This window comes from Diabrotica undecimpunctata, chromosome 2 (genome assembly GCF_040954645.1).
Source record: "Diabrotica undecimpunctata isolate CICGRU chromosome 2, icDiaUnde3, whole genome shotgun sequence".
In the NCBI taxonomy this organism is placed as follows: domain Eukaryota; kingdom Metazoa; phylum Arthropoda; class Insecta; order Coleoptera; family Chrysomelidae; genus Diabrotica; species Diabrotica undecimpunctata.
Genome location: NC_092804.1, coordinates 110,982,317 through 111,005,432, shown reverse-complemented (window position 1 = coordinate 111,005,432; position 23,116 = coordinate 110,982,317). Strand labels below are relative to the sequence as shown.

The following is a 23,116-nucleotide window of genomic DNA, read 5'->3' as shown; positions in this document are numbered from 1 at the left end:
AAATAAATAGCAATTTGTAACACGCTCCTATTTACAATGAAATAAAACACCGCCACTGTTAACACTGCCATAATCAGTTACTGTTTGATTTTGTTTGAACCAACAAATACTGTCGTCAGCAAATTCTTGCGTGTATAAACTCGGTATAAGTTCAGTTGATAAAATAGCTTTCGTGGTAATAATTGTACATTTCGGCACGTTTAATCGAACTTAGTGGGTGTTTATTTATGCTTTCTATTGTTTGCTTTTATATTTATTTTTTACACTGTTTACAGTTTGCTGTCTAATTTTCAGTTTTACAAACAATGTCGAGTTCTACAGATTCTGCCGAGGAATTAACTCCAAAAAAGCGTTCAAAATTACGTGCATTTAGTAGTACGGAAAAAAGCGTTATATATAATATTTATAAATCGACAACGGAATCGCGTCCTGAAGCTTTAATATCGGAAATACTTAAACAAACTGCTTCTACCAGCGGAGTAGGTGAAGCTTCTGTGTACAGAATTATTAGGGAACAGAATAGTACAGGAGGATTTTCTTCACCGAAAAAGAACAAACCCAGAAAAACCATACTTCACAAAATAGACGATTTTGATAAAACTGCTATTCGTCGAATTGTACATCAATTTTTTTTTCGCAACGAAATACCAACTATAGACAAAGTTCTTGCAGCTGTTAACGACGACGAAAGCCTGCCAAATTTTAAACGCAGTACTTTCCATAAATTTCTAAAATCATTAGATTTTAAATACGTACGTAGGGGTAGAAACAGTGCTTTATTAGAACGAGAAGAGATTATTTTATGGAGGCGAAATTTTTTAAAATCCATTAAAAAATTTCGGGAGGAAAACAGGAAAATTTATTATTTAGATGAAACGTGGGTAAATGCAGGACATACAAAATCTCATGTGTGGGTTGACGAAACGGTGAAATCTTCCAGGCAGGCGTTTTTGTCAGGTCTCAAAAATCCATCTGGCAAAGGAAAATGACTGATTCTTACACATATTGGGAGTGAAACAGGTTTTGTAGAAGGTGGCCTATGGACGTTTGAATGGCGACTATCACGAGGAAATGAACTCAGACGGTTTTGAAAAGTTTTTGCAAATATTTTGCCCCTTTTAGAAGACAACTGTGTCATAGTTTTCGATAATGCTCCTTACCATTCGCGAAAAAGTGAGAAAGTACCGACTACAGCATGGATAAAGCAAAAAATAAAAGACTGGTTACGATAAAAAAATATCGACTTCGATGAGGACATGCTTAAAGTTGAACTCTTACAATTCAGCGTAAGGCTGAATATAACAAATATGTTATCGATGAACTCGCAAAAGCTCAAAATAAAACCGTTTTACGTTTGCCACCAACCATTGTGAGCTCAATCCTATCGAGCTGATTTGGGCTGATGCTAAAAATTTTGTTGCTGCCAACAACAAGACTTTCAAATTTGCAGATGTCAAAATCCTTTTAAATGATGCCCTTAACAACATTACCCAGGAGAAATGGAAAAACTGTGAGAAGCTTGTGCAGAATACAGTAGAAAAAAAGTTCTGGGAACTTGATCATATTATTGAGGTCATGGTTGAACCGTTAATTATAGAAATTGGTAGTAATAGTGATAGTTCAAGTTTTTCCTAATTGTTTTTAACGACAACAAGGTAAGCCATCTTAGCAGCCACGTTTTTTTTTCCAAGTTAGCTATAAAACGGAAGGCGAACGATTTTTTTGGCATGTAAGCCTCGTTTGTTTGTATTTATTTTCATAATTATCCCACTAATCTCAATTATTATTTGTAAATCTTTTTTATAAGAATAATGCATAACATACATTTTCCTCAAGTTTGATTTATTATAATTTTACCAGACTGATTAACGGAAATAGAAATAAGTGCAAAAAATATAAAAGGTTTGAAAAAAAAAGTTATTTTAAATGTCATTCCATATGCATTGCAAAATGTATGTGCTCATTTTTCATAATTGTCAACAAATGGATTTAAAATCTATGTAGCACAATAAAATATAACAAATTGGCAACAGCGCAATAACAGAAGTATCGTCTAACTGTGGCTAGGGATGCATCTTTATCGTTCGACTTCTCTTCAAATACTAATTTAATGGAAGTTACAGCAGTACAGCTGTGTACAGTGTTGCCAGTTGATTTAGTATTAGTATTTAATTTAAAAATACAAACAAAAAATTGTATAATGAATATCTATTCCCAAGTTTATGATATATGGGATGAGAAAAACATTTATTGCCGACTTTGTATGTGCATTGAATCAAAAATGTTCTATTATTTAATAATATATATTCATAAATATCACTTAATTTTCGTAATACAGATCTGAAATAGGCGTAGAGAGATCTAAACGACAGCCAATTAAAACGTTTATAACCCTACACGCGTATATTTCGTTGTTTACTGGCACTATCGCTTCTCGGTGGATAGAGTTTAGGTTAATTTATTTTGACCTGTAATTTTCGTTTTCTTTTTTTCGCCGAGTTAATTATGGAAACACAATCATCGGGATCAAAAATTCGATCATGGTGTTTTCTCTCCTTTTCAATCAACCCAAAATCTTGATCGCGTGTATTAAAACTATGTCCAGATAGAAAAAAATCTTTGTTCCATAACTTTGAGTGACGATTTACACTTTTAGGTAATTGCTTAACATTAAAGCCACCTTTATATTCCATTTAAAGCCTCCGCAAGCATCTCTACACAAAATCAGATTCGGTTGGGTCAGGTAAGTGCGTCTCAAGATGGTTTATTAAATATAAAGCTATCTCTTGAGCTCCTCGGGATGTCACATTTTCAGGCCAGACATACATGTGTCCTATTTCTGTGACTTCATCATGGATGCCCAAATTAAACGTCCCCAGTTGTCTCTTATAATCAACTACATCTGTACTTAACTTAGGAGTAGGAAGCGTTTTCTGAAGATCAAAGACTAAAAGTGATATTTTTTGCTGTGATTCTTTTGCTTAATTATATTTGGCTTTTTGTTTTAGTTTTAGTTTGCAACTACTTCTGCTTTTCTTTGGTGCAAAGAAAAATAGTTCTTGATGAAAGATGTTTCTTTGGTCATTAAATAAAAGCATTTTTCATTGACCAGTTAAGTACTTTTTAAAGATGCTTTGTTTTCGTTCATTAGAAATTTTCATATGCCACTTCATTTTGCACTATCATGGTCCAACTACTAGTTCTTTATCACTTATATGTTTTTCTTGTTCCGTGACATATTCTTCTCCTTTCTCCCTGCCCATCTTCCTTTTATACCTTGCATGATTCTCAAGATTTCTTACTTTCTTTCTGGAATTTTGGTACGATTGGCCTTCTGGTTCATCATTGTCTTTATTCTTAGTGTTCGGCAACTCATTTTTTAGGTTTTTTCTCCCGAATCACCATCATTCTCGTCGAGAACAATAAAAAATATATTACAAATAAGTTTGCGGCAAAACAGCCTAAGCCACATTTGTTTATAAATGGGTGTATTAAGGAATATCTTGCTTGTTTTATATTTAAATAATAATATTGTAACTGTCTTACCTGAAGACTCGAAATTTGAAGAACCTGGATTATAATCGCTATCTAAAATTGCGAAAATCCAACAGGCTCCGATGCGTCACCAAAACCAGTTTATAGATGGGGACACCATACGAACAAAAATTTAGTTTAAGCTGATTCTGCACACGATTTTTACACAAATTATAAGCACTTATTAAGTCTAATCCAGTAAAAGAAATTTTTGGGGTTATGCACTTTTGCCTCTGTGCCACTCATACAGTGGAAGGCTGTTTTCAGAAGCGGGTATTATTTATGGAGTATTTCAAACACGGTTTTTATTTATAACAACTTACTATTGATAGATTTTAAGTACTAAATTAATAATTTGCGATTAAAATTACTTAATATTTTTGAATAATGAATTTTTTTTCCATGATTTGAAATGATCCCTGCACCTTTCATAGGAAGCGTTTTCTGAAGATCAAAGACTAAAAGTGATATTTTTTGCTGTGATTCTTTTGCTTAATTATATTTGGCTTTTTGTTTTAGTTTTAGTTTGCAACTACTTCTGCTTTTCTTTGGTGCAAAGAAAAATAGTTCTTGATGAAAGATGTTTCTTTGGTCATTAAATAAAAGCATTTTTCATTGACCAGTTAAGTACTTTTTAAAGATGCTTTGTTTTCGTTCATTAGAAATTTTCATATGCCACTTCATTTTGCACTATCATGGTCCAACTACTAGTTCTTTATCACTTATATGTTTTTCTTGTTCCGTGACATATTCTTCTCCTTTCTCCCTGCCCATCTTCCTTTTATACCTTGCATGATTCTCAAGATTTCTTACTTTCTTTCTGGAATTTTGGTACGATTGGCCTTCTGGTTCATCATTGTCTTTATTCTTAGTGTTCGGCAACTCATTTTTTAGGTTTTTTCTCCCGAATCACCATCATTCTCGTCGAGAACAATAAAAAATATATTACAAATAAGTTTGCGGCAAAACAGCCTAAGCCACATTTGTTTATAAATGGGTGTATTAAGGAATATCTTGCTTGTTTTATATTTAAATAATAATATTGTAACTATCTTACCTGAAGACTCGAAATTTGAAGAACCTGGATTATAATCGCTATCTAAAATTGCGAAAATCCAACAGGCTCCGATGCGTCACCAAAACCAGTTTATAGATGGGGACACCATACGAACAAAAATTTAGTTTAAGCTGATTCTGCACACGATTTTTACACAAATTATAAGCACTTATTAAGTCTAATCCAGTAAAAGAAATTTTTGGGGTTATGCACTTTTGCCTCTGTGCCACTCATACAGTGGAAGGCTGTTTTCAGAAGCGGGTATTATTTATGAAGTATTTCAAACACGGTTTTTATTTATAACAACTTACTATTGATAGATTTTAAGTACTAAATTAATAATTTGCGATTAAAATTACTTAATATTTTTGAATAATGAATTTTTTTTCCATGATTTGAAATGATCCCTGCACCTTTCATATGTAAAAGTGGTTTTAGTTAGATTAGTTAGTTAGTAGAGTTAGGTTTAGTTTCATTTCTTTAACCCTTTTGCTACGGGCCAAGTATCGGTTGCGCGTTGCTCATATACAGCGCCGGGAAAATTTTTGCACTTCGCGATCGAGACGGCCACTCAGTTTACATTCTTTATATTGAAGTGGTTGAATCGTTTTTCGTTTGTCGGCAGTTTGTTTATATTCGTTTTATCGAAGTAGTGGAATTTTTTTCGTAAAACTAAAAAAAACGGTATTCAGAAAGTACGATGCTAAGGTGGGTGATGTGCTGCCGTGTATGTACGCCATCAGTATGGTGTATTTGTGGATCGTAACGTACATGAACGATACTAGTAAGCAAGATGGATAATGCAGAACATATTATTACGATTATTGCTCTCCAAAGATGTAAATACTTAAAAATGTACGGTGACAAAACCTGAACGATGGAGATTAATTGGCGTAATAGTACGGCGCTCGCTCATCAAAGCTGCAAATAAAAATCGTACTTTTACGGCAACAGTGTCGAAAGGGTTAATACAATCTCAAGAACAATCTAATATAATAGCATTAAACCAGAACAATAACAGAAAGTTCCACTTATAAAATTTTAAGTAAGCGCAAAGCTACAAAAAAAAAAAATGTTTAACATGACCACTTGAAACAACTCCTATCCACGCTAGCTGTATTCGTGCAAATACTCCTGGTGTATTTCTTATTAACTTATGTAAAAGTGGTTTTGGTTAAATTAACTAGAAGTTTCAGTTGAATTAACTGAAACTTTGCAGAGAGGTAGCTTTGGTCAAGCTGATTAAGAGATTTCAGTGCCCCAAGACTAAGAAATCAACTGTTTCTGAGCTATTTCAAAATGTCGATTTTTAGTCCATTTTCAAAATCATGAATTGGCAAACGTGCCGTCCCACACATTCAATATGTATATGAAGCTCAATAAACACGAATATGGTGACGGAATTACATTTTTTAATGTCTCCCTGTCAAAAAGTCATTCAGATCCCATATTCCTGTTTATTGAGATTCAGTTGCCGTATGTGTGGAACAATACCTTTCCAGATCGTGATTTTGAAAAATGGAGTAAAAACCGACATTTTGAAGTTCTATAACTCTAGAAACAATTAATTTCTGAGTCTCGGGGCAATGAGAACTTTTGATCAACATGAACAAAGCTACCTCTCTGCAAAGTTTCAGTTAATGTAACTGAAACCACTATTACATCAAGTAAATAAGAAATACACCAGCAATATTATTTGCACAAATACTGTAATACTGAGGCTAAGAGTTGAATCTTGTGTCACGTTTCAGGGAAACGTGAACAAGAAATGTTTCATTTTGAACATTTTTTGTAGCTTTGCCCCTATTTAAAATTTTTTTAGTGGTACTTTCTGCTATCGTTCTTGATTAATCTTATTGAATTAGATAGTTATTGAGAACGTATTAAAGAAAGGAAAAATATGAGATGAGATGTTTTATTTTTTTTGCATTAAAACGGCGCCTCATATAAAAAAAAGAAACGTCACAAATTAAACAAAAAATTCAAAAATGATTTTTAATTTGAAATATAATTTATTTTTCTCTATAAAAAAATTGAGACCATAATCCGTATGCACGCCAATTATGAATATAAAATTCTTAATTGTACGAACAAAATGCGCAATAACTACCTCTTAAAACTTACAAGAAAAAACAAATACCTGAAAGTTTTTTAAGAAACGGTTCGTACAATTCTCATTAGAACTATTTCCAAAACCCAAAGAAATTCGGACCACTAACCAAAGTATGGCATGGGAATGCAGGTCTGCAAAGCAGTAATTTCTTATTGTTTCTGTAAGATAAATGACAAATAGCTAAAATTATTTGGGAAAATAAAATATATACAATGGCACTTTGGATAAATATATTCTGTTACAAGTTAACACAGTGTATATTACATACAATTAATTATTTCCACATTTTTGGACCAATCTGTACAGTTGGGGGAGGCTGGCTTAAAACGCTTACTTGGGTAAAACGGCACATTACCGGTTTAATATAATTATAATTTGATTATAATTTGTGATATGTGACAATAGTACAATTTTCATATCTCTAGCGCAGAGGAGTTGCAATGGATGATTGGTTTTGTTTTATTGGTAACCTACAGGGTGAATACCAAATAAATATTACATCTGACGCAGTTTCTACTTTTTCTTAGTTGACTTATGTTAAAAGTATGACACTTTCAAAAAATATTATGCCGTTTTAGGCCAGCCTTCCCTATTCATTGAATTTAAGAGCCTTTACAAAGGATAAATAAATGATCTTTATTTATTCAAACTTTCCCACAATTCATCATCTCCCCACTTATCATTCCACGTATTTTCCACCTTTTTTTGCGTTTCTTTTTCCTTGGGCTTTCTTTCTTTTTTGTTACTTTTACTGGATTTATCTTCTATTGGCGATGTTATACTATTTGATGAATAAGTTTTTAAATCTGATTGGTAACTACCGTGATCTTCATTTTGATAACCACTCCAATCTCCTTCCCAGTTTTGATTGGGAGATTTAGGGCTTGATGCTCTAAAACATAAAACAAATAAAAGGATTACTATTATGTTGTAATTAAAATAAGGTGATCGGATAAAACTAGCACGAAAAACTATATATGGCCTGTACTAAAAATAATAAGAAAAATAAAAATCATTTTACTTTCTATTTCTTTATTCAGAACCCACCTCATCCACCTTGTTGCACAAACTGATATATTGAATAACGCGATACCACTGATGGAAAAAAATCACCCTAGAATAAACCAAACGACCAGAAATATCGAGAAGAATGAAAACAAAATCAAGTAAATTCTATATTTCTAAAATAAAACATAAAAGAATATAAGGTTAGTTCCTCTCACATTTTGAAGGTTCACAACGACAGTCGAATATATAAGGAACTATAACCCAACAACACATATACTCAAATAATATCCAACCAACAGGAACTGTCCAATTTATCAAGTTTCTCAAAATGGCATTCTACAACGACAAAGAACTAACCCAACACATCCAAGAAGACAAAGCCTTCACAACATTGTCATAATGATGGAATCTGAAACTCACTTTACCCATCGCAGTTATTTCAAATGTCCTAATTATATAACATACAACACCAATCACCCATATGGTACAATCATAATCAAGAAATCAATTAAGCATTACAAGCACCGTAAAATCACTGAAGACTATTTGTAAGGAACCAGTTTATCAGCTGAATCTTGGGAAGTGCATAAGTGAATAACTGTCATTTACTACCCACCACAACATATTCAATATAGTATAGACAAACAGTATACAATTGACACAGCTCTTCAGTTCTCTTGGAAACACATTCTTGATAGGCAGAGCCTACAACGCTAAACAAACGCATTAGGGCTCTTGACTCATTTCCACGAAAGCAAGAAAACTGTAATTGACACACAACAATACTGAACACATACTGACGGGCGAACTGACGGGAAATCAGATCTCTACACTGTTCAGCATGTTCATAAATACTTCATAGATCACTACTTTCTTCATTGATCAACAAATTTACAAACTTAAAACAGTTCAGATAATTACTAATAAACTAGAACTAAACACCTCACTAAAAACAAACTAGGGAATAGATAATACCACAGAACACCTTAACTAAACTGCATGAAAATCAACGACAGTTAAGGAAACAAACTCGGTTTGAATAATAAACCATCCAATATAATCAAACAATTATTAAAAAACCAAGACTAAGACGTAGACGGCAGCTGAAGAGAGCATCATAACACAAAACCAATCTAAACTGCATGAAAATCAACGACAGTTAAGGAAACAAACTCGGTTTGAATAATAAACCATCCAATATAATCAAACAATGATTAAAAAACCAAGACTAAGACGTAGACGGCAGCTGAAGAGAGCATCATAACACAAAACCAATCTAAATAAAGCTGCAGCACAGTTAAAACTATGCGAAAACGTTCTACACAAGATTGTTAACCACCATAACAGAAAATACTCACGAATATTCTACCAACAGGTAAACAGCTGTAGAAAAGAATTCAAATTCATAATAATAGCCTGTAAAGATAGTGATGTATCTGTAATTAGTGACAAGGAATATATACTAAACAGATATTCGAATCATTTTGAAGAACTGCTTAATGGCAATTATGAAGATGGGATGTATGCTCCCATGATTTATATGAATAAAAATGATCGGCAGCCACCCTTTACCAAAGAAGAAATAAGAGAAGCCATTTTAACATTGAAAAATAGCCAAGTATCAGGTTCGGATAATCTCCAGGCGGAAATTTTTAAAGACACCCTTTTAATACATAAGCATAAATTAATAACAAATCTGGCAATAGAAAGAAACATCTGCTGGCTGGAAATTGGGTATATGTCCACTTTACAAAAAGGGAGACATGATCGTGTGATAATTATAGATGAATCACTGTAGTCAAAATAGCATATAAAGTACCGTCCAACATATTGTACAAAAGAATGAACGCTACGCCGAGCGAATAGTGGGAGGATGTCAGTGCGGCTTTCGATTCAATAAATCAACAATGTTACAGAATATTTTTACAGCAAGGCAGATTCTTGAAAAATCCTTATGAGTTTGTCGTCGACACCTACCACATATTCGTGGATTTTAAAGCCGCATACGACTCGGTTAATAGATATAAACTTCTCCTGACTATAGTGTAATTCTTAATACCGCTTCATCTTGTTCAACTAACCGAACTTACAATCACAGGAGCAGTGAGCATGGTCAGAATCAAGAACCATTTTTCAAGACCCTTCTATTGCAAAAATGGACTAAGACTATGGACTAGCATGTTCCTTAGGTCTACCTTGTTCTAGAAGAAGTAATTCGAGAGTCCCAGATTAATAGTAATGCCACCAGCTTCTACAAATTTGTACAATTTGTCGGATTTGCAGATAACATCGACATCATAGCTAGGTTCAAAGAGTCTGTGATCGCAGCATTCCGGTCGTTAAGGGAGTCTTAACTGCACTGAGAATGGGACTAAATATAAATACCCAAAAGACATATGTCTTTTACTAGGTCAAGCAACCACACACATAGAAAAATAATAATTGACGATTTAGAATTGGAACCTTCTTATACATAGGCTCGCTGTTAACTAAAAATATCAGCGAAGAAATTAAAAGAATAAATAGTGCTTGCCAATAAGTATAAAATATTAACAAAGCCAGTGCTAACATATGGAGCAGATACGTCGTCACACAGATTGACAAAGAATTTTACTTATATGTTTCGAGCGAAAAATGCTAACAAGAATATATGGAGGAATAAAAGAGCAAGGTCTGTGGTGCAGGCGTTACAACTTTGAGTTGTATAGAAGTTTTGGGGAACCTAACGTTTTAAGATTCATCAAGGTAGTACGCCTTAGATTAATAGGGCGTGTAATCAGGCGAGAGGAAGGTACAACCGTCAGAAAAGTTTTTGACCGAAGATGGCCGATGGAACAACGAACCAGAGGAAGACTGAGACTTAAGTATCAAGAAAACCTAGAGAAATTTAAAATTTATAGGAGTTGACAGCCCTGGAGAAGAGTTGACAGCCATGGACGAATGGAGGATTATTTCTGAAGAAGACTTTATAACGAGCTGTGATGCTACTGATGCTAGTTATGACAGATAGACTTCTCAGACATCTTACAGCTACACAAGCTACCGAATATTTCCTATAGAAAGCAACTAAACAAATAGAACGTCCTTATCTTTCCAACTCCCTCATTCGCATTGAAAATAGAGCATAAGTATAGAGTAACACAGAGAAAGCCAAAAATTTTTGCAAAAGATTTTAAAAAGGTTTTCCAACTATTTCTTGCAGATAAACATCTTAACATATGACTATAACTGTAATGAAATACAACTTAATATCTAAGATCACCTTACCAACTTGAAACTCCTCAAGAATTGTACAACGCCATTAAGAGGAGATATTTCTCCCTAGTTTGGAAAATAGCCCAAATAATTTTAATTCCAAAACCTGGAAATCCCCGAAAGTCCTACAGATCTAGTAGCTTGCTCCCCATTATGTTTAAAATACTGAAAAGCCACTGTTGTGAAAAATAGAGCTTTTAAGTGACAAACAAATAATACTTCATTACCAGTTTGACTTTAGAGCACACCATGTTACCACTCAACAACTTTCGGGTATGCCAGAAAAACAGGAAATCAAAAAATTCAATCCTAACAATTACAAAGTCATACCTGCAAGACCGACATTACCTTGTAAAACACGATTATACCAGACTACCCAATTACGGTAAGGTAATGTATTCCGCCTAATACTTTACCTAATATTTGGTGGATTTACCTACATCTCCAGAAGTGACCACAGCAACTTACAGATGACTCAAAAATATCCAGAAATAGTATTGTAGTATTTTTATTTTCCCATCCTGTATAAGGTTTTTCCTGAAGATACCATGGACAGACAAAGTCACCAATGAAGAAGTACTGCAGAGGATGAACACAACTGGGAATTTGGTCAACATCGTGAAGAGCTGTAAGCTGCAGTACTTGGGACATATAATGAGAAATCAAGGCAGATACGAGCTACTTGCAAGGTAAAAATGAAGGAAAAAGGGCCCCAGGACGAAGAATAATATTCTGGCTTGCTAAGCTAAGAGCATAGTATAGAAAGACCTCAACACAGCTATTCCGTATAGCAACCAACAAAGTCATCATAGCCAGAATGATCGCCAACGTTCGGAACGGACAGGCACCTTAAGAAGAAGAATAAGGTTTTAATTTGCGTCTTACATTTAAATATTCGAAAGAGTTTTCTATAAACATTTGAAATGTATCTCAAAATCTTCGAAGAAAAACACTTTAGTGTGCCTTCGAGTAAAAATACATAATCCAATTGTTTGTTTACATTGCCAAATGCCTACAGAGATAGTTATTTATTGTCCTTCTCTTAATTCGTTTTCACTGTTTCGCCCATAGTAATTTCAAAATAATTACTGAGTTTTCAATTAATATAGGCCGGAGATTTGACAGATCCTTTTCTACGAGATAAAAAAAAAAATAAAACTCTCGAGATTCCCCTTAGAATGTTACCACCGAGGAAGAATTTTTTCGGCGTTTTACTCCTCCGTTAGACTGGAATCCATTCGCCAGAAATATCTGGGAGTGGTGTTAAAAATAGTATGCGGTGAATTAAATAGTCTGAAGTCAATTAAAGTATGTATTAACGAAAAAATTAAAGACGAAATAAATTAATTTAAGTTGCGCAGAATGGTTCCCATTTAATTGTGGTGGAAGCTCCAGCAGATTCAATTACTATTCTGAATATTTTCTGATGGTAATCAATGCAGAAAGCTGCTATTATTTTTGTGACCTTCAACATATCATGTACCTAGTGCCAGTGTAATTTTTGTGTTACCCATGGTAATACCCAACTTCTAGGCTTCGTTACAGCATCACGCAGAGTACAGTCTAACTTTATTTAAAATGTGAAGTACCATTTACAAACTGCAAGGGAAAATGTTCTTCGGTATCATTAAATAGTCATCCTCTGTAACAGAATAAGAAATAAAATATTGAGGAATGCATTTGGATCGCAGGCTAACAAGAAGGCAACAGCTAGACATTAAACTCAACAAATACAAGTTCATAGATCGGAAGCCAAAACTGTCCATCGATAACAATGTCGTGTTGATACATAAAGTCATTCTAAAACCCATCTGGAGTTATAGAATTCAATTGTGGGGAACAGCAATTAGATCAAGCATCGACATCCTGGAAAGATTTAAATCCAAAGTTCTTATGATAATGCACCATAGAACGTTCCAAGCAACAATATTGTCCTCAACCTCAGCCAACGATATGGGCAGACTAACAGAACATCCCAATAATCTAGACCAAAAGTTAATGAGTAAACCAGTTAGAAGAAGGCCCAAGCGAAAGATCCCAGCTATTAACTACAAAGTAGTCGCAGAATTTCAATAGAAATCAGAAGTAGAAGCCCAACGCAACCCAAAGACGCATATGACACAGTGCTAGTGCCAATGATATATATAGAAAAGTATCAACGGGTAATTCTTTTTTGCTAACTACAAGCCATTTGCTAACTATTTTACAGAACATTTACTTTTTATTACAGATTGTCAATACAATGGAGCTATTAAAAAAATTATGTATTAATTTTTTCAGACAGATTAAAAACCTATACAAGTATACCGTCAAAAAGTATAGATACGAGGCATGTTTTTTAAGTAAGTACCGTTTTGCGATTCCGCCGCCGCAGCGCTACGGTCGGCGTTCCGCGTATGAGCGCTGGTTACCTACATCTCTTGTCTACGCACTTACGCCATTACAGTCTGATTCTTCATTGTATACTTGTTTACTCCAGTGTTTAAGATGCCTCCAACAATCGTGAGTCACGCTGATTGTGAAGTACGGGCTGTTATACGATTTCTTAGTGCTAAAGGCGTAAAACCGATCGATATTCATCGTGAGATCGTTGAAGTTTACGGACAAAACATTATGAGTGATGGAATGGTAAGGAAATGGGTGAGAGCATTTAAAGATGGCCGCACAAATGTGCATGATTAAGAACGGATTGGGCGTCCTTCGGTCGTTAATGAAAATTTGGTGCAGAAAGTGGACGAAAAGGTGAGAGAAAACAGACGCTTTACAATTTCATCATTGTCCGACTGCTTTCCTCAGTATTCTCGTAGTGTTTTGTATCGCATTGTTACCGAGAACTTGAATTACTGGAAATTGTGTTCACGTTGGGTTCCAAAAATGTTGACGGGTTTGCACAAAACCCAACGTTTAGGCAGTGCATTGACTTTCCTTGAGCGGTACCACAGTGAAGGTGAAAATTTTTTAGACCAAATTGTTACTGGTGACGAAACGTGGGTGGCCTACGTCACACCAGAATCGAAACAACAATCCATGGAATGGCGACATTCATCATCACCCAAAAGAGTGAAGTTTAAGCAAACAATTTCTGACCGGAAAATCATGTGCACAGTTTTTTGGGACAGAAAAGGAGTATTGCTAGTGGAGTTTCTGCCTCGTAATGAGACAATCAATGCAGCGTCCTATTGTGAGACATTGAAAAATCTGCGTCGTGCAATCCAGAACAAAAGACGTGGCAAGTTGAGTAAGGGTATCGTTTTGCTGCATGACAATGCCCGTCCACATGTGGCTCATCAGACCAAAGATCTCATCAAATCATTTAAATGGGAAACTCTAGATCATCCTCCATACAGCCCTGATCTGGCGCCCAGCGACTACCATTTGTTCCAGCACTTGAAGAAACACCTGGGCGGTCAGCGTCTTCAAGACGATAACGAAGTCAAAACATTTGTGATGCAGTGGTTAACAAGTCAGGCGGCAGAATTTTATCAGGAGGGTATTCAAAAACTGGTGCCACGTTATGACAAGTACCTCAATATTCACGGAAATTATGTAGAAAAGTAAAATTAAGGTACAGGCTTTCATGTAAAAATAAAATTATTGCCATATCTTTGCACGTCTTTTTTTAATTCCAAAACGGTACTTACTTAAAAAACACGCCTCGTATATATGTACAAGCATGTTTTACGAATCGATAAAACATTTATTTGTGTATTAACACATCAAAAAGGTCTAACTAAGGAACACACACTTTTGATTGGATTTTAAAAAGTGACATACCGTTATAATGCCTGATTAATCAGCAATGAATTCATCTTAATTTCAGTGTAATATGATTTCTCTATGATGAAATAATCAAACAAAAGTTAAAAAGTGCTCTAATTTAATGGACATTTTTAACATAAAAGGTAATATAAAGCATAAAAATCTAACAACAAATATGTTTAATAATCTGTATTTCCTCTAGCAGCATTAATTACAGCTCGCCACCGCCTTGGCATTCTTAAAATTAAATTATCAATTTGGTTTTGATGCAATAGGATCCATACCTGTGTAAGAAGACCTTGAAGTGTGAATATTGTGCAAATAAGGACCAACCCGCCTCTGAAGCATATCCCATACATGCTCGATGGGATTAAGATTTGGCAATTGTGCTGGCCACGGTAAAAGTGTAATATCCTCATTATGAAACCAATATCTTACTGTTGCTGCAGTATGTGTCATGGCATTGTCCTGCATGTAACGCAAATCAGGACCTACAGTAGTGGAAAATAGAAGGACAACAGGTTATAAGATACAATCAATATATCGATATTTATTCAAAGTGTCTTCCACAAAAACGGGAACAGTTCGATGATGAAAAATTATTCCAGCCCACATCATAACTTGTAGACCACTATGTGGACGAACACCTTGCATATGCCCGAGTCTCTTTTGTTGACCAGGTCCTCTCTCACTCTTCTTGAAGCAGGGTAACAAAACCTTGCTTCATCTATGAATAACACAAAACTCCATTTTTGTAAGACCCAATGCACATGTTATGCCACTCTTAATATGTGTCAACGATTTCCATGATGTAACATGGGAAGCCTCAATGGATATCTGGCGTGCAGGCCAACTTCATGTAATCTATTCCTCTAGGTTTGTTCACAAAAAGTAATGTGGGTATTTTCTGAGGCTCCACAGAGTTAACGTGCAGTAATATAGTATTTTTCGTATAAAAATGCGTGCACGTCACAATTTATATAAAGTGACGTCACTTATATTTAAAATTTCCAGAACGTCAACCTTAAGAGTTCAAATTTTCCTAACACAGCTAATAAAACGAAACCCATACGGAACTGCACGATGTTTCATAGGCGTCAACATGGTATAATAATCAGAAAAATGTAATCATCATATAACCAAAAACATTTGTTATTATTAATAATATAAATTTTATGAAGTAACTCTTTAAGTCTAATATTCCACAAAATAATAATTTTAATTAAATATATTAGACAATTGTACGCAACTGATACGGGAATACTTCAAATTTTTTGACAGTTCAGCAAAATTGTTTAAAGTGTTGCCGCTTTTTTAGAGTAAGAATTTTGTTTATGTTTTGATTTCTTACACAATTTGATCATAATATATTATATATTAATAAATTGTATTTATAAATACATATTAAATTTAGATTAATAGCTTTAAAAACTAATTATTGTTGTGTATTGTGATTGTGTTATGCCAAAACAACTAAATAGTCTGTAGAAAGCTGATAAGCTTTCATATAAGATAGATTATTTTGAACAAGAAATAATGGTGGGACGTTTTTACTATTAATGCTCGAAAAGAGGTAAGTTTAAAATTTAGAATATATAATTTTGAACTAAAATGTTTTCTTATGTATTTTAGTGTGTTGCAGTAAACTTAAAACTAAGTGTATTTACTGTTAATATAGTAGTTTGACAAATAGTTGACATTTTAAAAATTCATTTAAACACACGCATTTTTATATGAAAAATACTATATGCATATTTCGATAAGCTAATCATCTCGAGAGGAGTTTCACGTTGACAACCTCCGTGTCTTTCAGCGACATTACTAAATTGTTTATATCGACGCCGACGCCACAATCGCGAAATAGTTCCATGACTATCGTTGCGTTTAATAATCTTGTTTTAATAAAATTTTAAAGTAAATACAGATCATATTTAAAGTTTAAAGCAATTTTTTTAAAATCTGAAACAATTATTCGTACGAATTTGAGACGCTGTCAATTTTGCCTTAATAAAATAGTGTAATTGACAGATTAATTTTCATGGCATACCTTAATATATAGAGAATAAATTTTCAAACCGAATGGTATATATTAATAAAAAAAGAGTTAAATTTTTATAGAAAAAAATGGAATAATAGTGATGCTCCTAGACATTTTTGATATGTGTAATATAAAAAACTATTCTATGGAGTTAAAATAAATGTTTTAATTTACGAAACTTGTATATTAGTAATATTGCAACAACACAGAATCGTTGTTGTTAATAGGGCCATTAAAATGTTTATGTTAACACATAGTAACCGTTACTTACTTCGAACCTTGTTGACTATTACAACTCCAATCCTCCTCTCTAACATATCCGTTGCCTTGACTATACAATGATGATTTTTCACTTGGAGAATAATTGTCTCCAGCTACTTCACCATATCCTCCGGCGCTGTTGCTCTCATTGCCTAAATTGCTCACTTCTTTCCATCCTCTTTTGCCCAGTTCGGACATCTAAACAAAACAAAAAATCTGATGAAATATTTGACGCCTGAGTACATTCCACTATAAGTACATTTAAAATTTACAAATACTGTGAATTCAAATATAACTGATCAAGATAGCTGTTAATTAGTTCACTTTTTCTATCATCTCTGACTCACTCTAAGGAGATCGTGAATCACATGAAGATCTCTCAAGAATGGAATCTACGAAAAAGTAATAAAAAATAAAATTACGAAGGCGAAGTAACAGGCAGGATTTCGGACACTTAGATCATTGACCAATGTTGCTATGATACAAATAATTTAAAAGAACATGGCTTTTAACCAAGAACCACATTAGTATTATATAACTTAAAGAAAGCAACTGAGAATATTTGAGCGCAAAATACTAAGGAAGTTATTTGGACCAACCCAATGCAGCTATGGTTCGTGGAGAATTAAAATGAACCACGAGCTGGATGAACTAATGCAGAGCGAAGATATTGTCAGATTTGTAAAGTCACAAAGACTAAACTGGCTTGGTCACCTAGAAAGAATGCCAGATAATCGAGCTGTAAAAGTAGTCGAGAGATGGAAGCAAAAGGAAACAGAACAAGAGGAAGGCCCCGTAAAAGATGGATAGACGACGTAGAGAGGGATCTTAAAACCATGAACATCAGGCAGTGGCGAAGGAAAGTATCCGACGTGGCAGAATGGAAGAACATTGTTAAGCAGGCCAAGACTCACAAAGGGTTGTAGCGCCATTAGAAGAAGAAGAACTTAAAGAAAGCATATAAAATCTTCCCAGAAAACCAACAAAAGTGAAGGACTCTGGTGTAAATTTTGGTATCTGACAAAATTGTCGAAATTAATTTTTTGCACGAAAATAATGGAATATGCAGTTCTAAACACGAATCTGTTGATATTTCGTTACTATAATAGTTTAAAAGATGACGCTGTAAATAAGTTGCAAATGACAGCTAAGTGACATCGAATTTGCGCAAATAATGGTCTGTGTAAAACATTGCGTCTAACGATTAGGTGGATCAATTTTTTGCTGCGAAAAATAAAGATGTTTTAATCAAAATTTTGTTCATATATAGTGACAGCTAGTTTTATGATTCAGATAAAGATCCGGAATATATGCCAAACGATGACAATGGACCAATTAAGGTAAGAAATTTGACATATTAGCGAATAAACTACACTGCAAGTAAACAATGGTAAGTGAATTTAGTACCATTTTTTACACGCATGTAGATATCTGCTCATTTGCATGATAGTTCTATGTGCACATAGATTTATATTTTCTTTTTTCTTGCAAAAATCTAAGATAGTATGTGAAATTCTATCAACATCGTCTGACCACGATATAAATGACGAAAATTTTACACGACATTTCAATGTCGTGTAAATAATTTTTACCTGAAGTTACAAACAGTGAAAATAAAGGATGAAAACGTAAACGTGGAAATAAAACACAAATCAAGGAAAAGAATAAAAGAAATAGTGGCGAAAAATATCTCAGCTATTGTGGTAAGGGAATGGTATAAAAAGAAAAGTCTATAGGACCAGACTGCTGTTGTAGAAATAAATGTTTTACACTTTTATCCGAAGATGAGGCGAAAAACATTTTTGAGGACTTTTAAAAACTGGTCAACTTTCATATCCAAAATTCATACATATTTGGCTGCTAAATGACATAGAGCTAAAATTTCAAGCTCGTAGTACTCGAAGTCTCACCGTGATGTATTACATAAGGTACTCTATGACGTGTAAATTACAAATTTGTAAGAATGCATTCTTAAGCATACAAGGGTAACAAAACAATGGAGGAAGAGATGAGAATGTTGTAAAAAGTATGAAAACAGGTTTATCAAATTCAATGATGGTAATGTTGGACATTACCCTACCAAAGGCTTTCTGACCAATTAGCCTAACATCCTTTCTGTTGAAAACGATGGAAAGGCTATGCGAGAGGTACATAAGGGATGAAGTTCTGGTCCATAACCCACTTCACCCAAATCAACATGCATATACTTCGGGAAGATCTACCGATTCTGCACTGCATCATGTAGTGGGAAGAATTGAAAGATCGCTGGATAATAAAGAATCCACCCTAGGTATATTCATAGACATTGAGGGAGCGTTTGATAAAACCACATTCCCAACTATCACCCAACAGCTCAACGTCAGGAATGTTCCCCTGGCCATAAGCGAATGGATATTCAGTATGCTCTCTAATAGAGCAATAAGCATAAATGTAGAAGACGTTTCTGTTAGAGGCATGGTTACGAGGGGCTGTCCACAGGGAGGGGTGCTATCACCACTACTCTGGAACATAGTTCTAGATACCCTGGTTGACCAACTCAGCAGCAACGGTTTCTACACAATAGCCTATGCAGACGATATTGCTGTCCTGCAAAGCGGTAAGTTTGAGAGCACACTATGTGAGAGATCACAAGTTGCTCTCCGACTAATAGAAACATGGTGCAAGGAACACTCACTATCTATAAATCCAAAGAAAACTGAGATGGTCCTCTTTACCAGGAAAAGAAGAATCACGGGCTTAATACCCCCAAGGATTCTAAACTACAGTCTAAATTTTTCTGACGAGGTGAAGTACCTTGGTATTACCCTTGACAAGAAGTTAACATGGAACTCACACTTAGATGGTAGAGCTAAAAGAGCATATATTGCCTATGAGCAGTGTCGACGAACGGTCGGACGCACCTGGGGCCTCACGCCCAGGGTGATCGCCTGGGTCTACACCGCTGTCATTAGGCCAATGCTAACTTACGGAGCTATTGCTTGGGTACCAAAAGTGCTACAGGCAACAGCGATTAACAAACTAAACCATATTCAGCGGATGGCTTGCATAAATATAACAGGTGCCATGAAAACAACACCAACTGCTGCAATGGAGTTGATCATTGGCATCACGCCTCTAGATATATATGTCAAAGAGGTGGCGCTAGTGACAATGATGCGACTGCGCTCAGCTGGTGCAAACCTTGATGTAGGAATGGGACAATTGAGAACTCGTTTCTGGCGAGAAGAGTTGGATGCGTTACCACTTCTACAGGCAGGCTGCGACTCAATTGAACCAAAGTTTGTCTTCAACAAACCCTACAAAATTGAAACAGGACAGTACATGGAGACAAACGTGGCAAATGCCTATTGCATATACACCGATGGCTCCAAAATGAAAGAAGGCTCAGGATGCGGGATATACTCCAGATCACTGAACCTAAGAATAAAGTGGGGTATGGGCAAAAATGCCAGCGTAGTTCAGACAGAACTGACTGGTATCTCCATAGCCGCAAAAGAGATAACCCAAAAAGGTATAGCAGGTAAAACTATAATCATCTGCACAGATAGCAGACAAGCGCTACTAACCTTGAATAGACCACGTGTCACATCAGGTTTAGTAATGGAGTGTCACAAGTCACTAACCCAAGCTTCGGATGGTAATACCATCATCCTGAGGTGGGTTAAAGGACACAATAGGAATAAAGGCAACCGCATTGCTGACCAATTAGCTAGGAAGGCGGCAGGCCTAAGACTCTTAGGACCTGGGGATCTTTTTGGTTGGTCAACTACAACAATCGTGGAAATTGTCAAATGTCACTCCCATACTCAAACCGTAAAAAGATGGGAAGAAGGGAAAGGATGTAAACTTGCCAGGGTAACACTAAGTAACCTTGAAGAGTCAACATCTAAGAAGTACTTGGGAATGACCAGGAAAAACCTACGTTTGGCAGTTGGTTTTTTAACTGGTCATTGTCAACTAAGCAAACACCTCCATACACTGGGGCTAGCAGACACACCTCTATGTAGGAAGTGTGAACGAGAAGACGAAACTGTAGAGCATGTCCTATGTGAATGCCCAGAGTTATCGTTAATACGAGAGTACGCGTTCGGCGAGTCCTGGCCAACACCTGCCCACATAAGAGAGATGTCTCCTGGTGACTTGTCCACCTTCCTAGAATTGGCAGGATGGACAATGAGCTAAGGGTGACAGCTCCCTGGGAGGATGCACAATGGGTCAATTGTGGCCTAAGTGCTGTGAAACTTAACTCGCCCTCCCTACTCTACAGATACAGATACAGATGTTGGACATTAATGTTGTATTTTGAGAACGATTTCCGAAGTAGAAATTGAAACGTCAATAAACGTACTTTAACCTTTAATTGTGGCTTATTCCCATTTAAATAGTAATTAGAATTATGAGTGGTCTTAACCTGTAAATGTTTATAATCCCATATAAAATAATATTTAATTCTAAGAAATGTTAAGAATAAGATTATTTTAAAACCATTCTTCAAAAACTTCTGCCGTGGTATCTTCATGATAGTCGATGCATGAGTCTAATATTCTTTGCAAAAAACCAGGGGACAAAAATAGTTATTCTTTTTCCTTATGGCGGTGCTTTTATCTCCAGAAGAATCGGCTAATCCTTCAGGTGGCATTGAATGCATGTCAAACCATATTTCAACGAGGTAAATTCATTGAAGATTTTCAGAACAGTATTTTCTTATTGAATTTATAAACCCTTGACGCCATTTTTGTAATTTATCAGGTTCCATAATTACTTGCCTTTTGTCGATTGTGCAATATCGACATACTTTTATAAAATTCTACATAGGCTGGCGAGGCTGCAGCTTAATTCGGTTTCATCAATAGTGAGTTATTGCTTCAAAGTTTTAATGTAGGTATGGGCTATTCGAAGATGGTGTAGTCTTTTCGTTTCAGCAAGTCCTTGTCGTCTTCTTCAATACATTTGGTGGAACCGGCATCTTTAATCTTCTTTCTAGATTAGATTGCAAATTTAACTCGTAGCGGCACGGCAGTTGTGTCCAGTCCTCTTTTAAGTAATGTACTATATATATATATATATATATATATATATATATATATATATATATATATATATATATATATATATATATATATATATATATATATATATATATATATATATATATATATCGTTTTTACGATTTATTTTCTTGTGCATCTCAGAGTATTCTATTAAATGACTTTGGTTGGTACTTTTCAACTTTAAACTTTTTTCTTTTCCCACTTAATTCATTTTACCACTATTTGTTACAGATGTCTCCAAATACTTGTATTTATTGTTTCATTGCATTTTCCTTTTCATGTTTTTATTGGAAGCTTGTTATAAATAAATTTTAAACGATGTTGCGGAAAGACATACGTAATTATTTCAGATGTTTATTGATTATGAAGCTATTGTAAATCTAGTTTCTCCTTTCTTGAGGGCAATATTTCATTTCCGAATAAAGTTTCTTCTTCTTCTAGTTCCATGACCGTTATCGACCGTTGGATATCATGTTGGCTACCATATTCGCTATCGTGACTTTATTGACAGCAGCTCTAAATAACGATATAGTTGATTTTCCATACCATAGCTTTAGATTATTCAGCCATGATGTTCTTCTTCTACCAGGACCACGCTTACCTTGGATCTTTCCCTGAATGATCAGATGTAAAAGATCATATTTTTGAGGGTGTCTCATAATGTGACCGAAGTATTCCAGCTTGCGTTTCTTTATTATATTGACCAGTTGTGTTGTTTGGTTCAGTCGTCTAAGGACCTCCTCATTTCTAACTCTGTCGACCCAGCTTATTTTCAGTAGTCGTCTGTATACCCACATCTCAAAGGCTGTCAAGCGTTTAAGGATAGCCTCAGTTAGAGTCCATGCTTCCACTCCATACAGCAGGACAGGAAAGATGTAGCAAGATGTCATTCGAACTCTAAGGTCAATGCTAAGATCGTGACTGCAAAGTACGTTTCTCATTTTTACAAAGGCAGCTCGGGCTTGTTCTATTCGGTTTTTAATTTCTGCGGTTGTATTCCAGCTCTCATTGATATTATTGAATAAAGTTTGTATACCTAA

At 35.0% G+C, this 23,116-nt stretch overlaps 2 protein-coding genes across 3 annotated transcripts in view; one reads left to right on the top strand and one right to left on the bottom strand.

Annotated features, from left to right (window-relative positions):
* Positions 1-305: 305 nt before the first annotated feature.
* LOC140433863 (uncharacterized) lies at positions 306-989 on the top strand. The gene has a single exon (XM_072521838.1). The coding sequence runs from the start codon at positions 306-308 to the stop codon at positions 987-989; it is 684 nt and encodes a 227-aa protein (XP_072377939.1).
* Positions 990-6,917: 5,928 nt separating this feature from the next.
* ArfGAP1 (ADP-ribosylation factor GTPase-activating protein 1) overlaps positions 6,918-23,116 on the bottom strand; it is a 45,850-nt gene continuing 29,651 nt past the window's right edge. For both annotated transcript variants that reach the window (XM_072523277.1, XM_072523278.1), the window contains exons 7-8: positions 17,036-17,223; positions 6,918-7,596 (exon numbers count right to left, since the gene is read on the bottom strand). In XM_072523277.1, the coding sequence (XP_072379378.1) occupies positions 7,341-7,596; positions 17,036-17,223 (444 nt within the window). In that variant the 3' untranslated portion in view covers positions 6,918-7,340. The remainder of the gene's footprint in view (positions 7,597-17,035; positions 17,224-23,116) is intronic.

Excerpts from the sequence above, each read along its gene's own strand:
- LOC140433863 (XM_072521838.1), top strand. The coding sequence starts at position 306 with ATGTCGAGTTCTACAGATTCTGCCGAGGAATTAACTCCAAAAAAGCGT.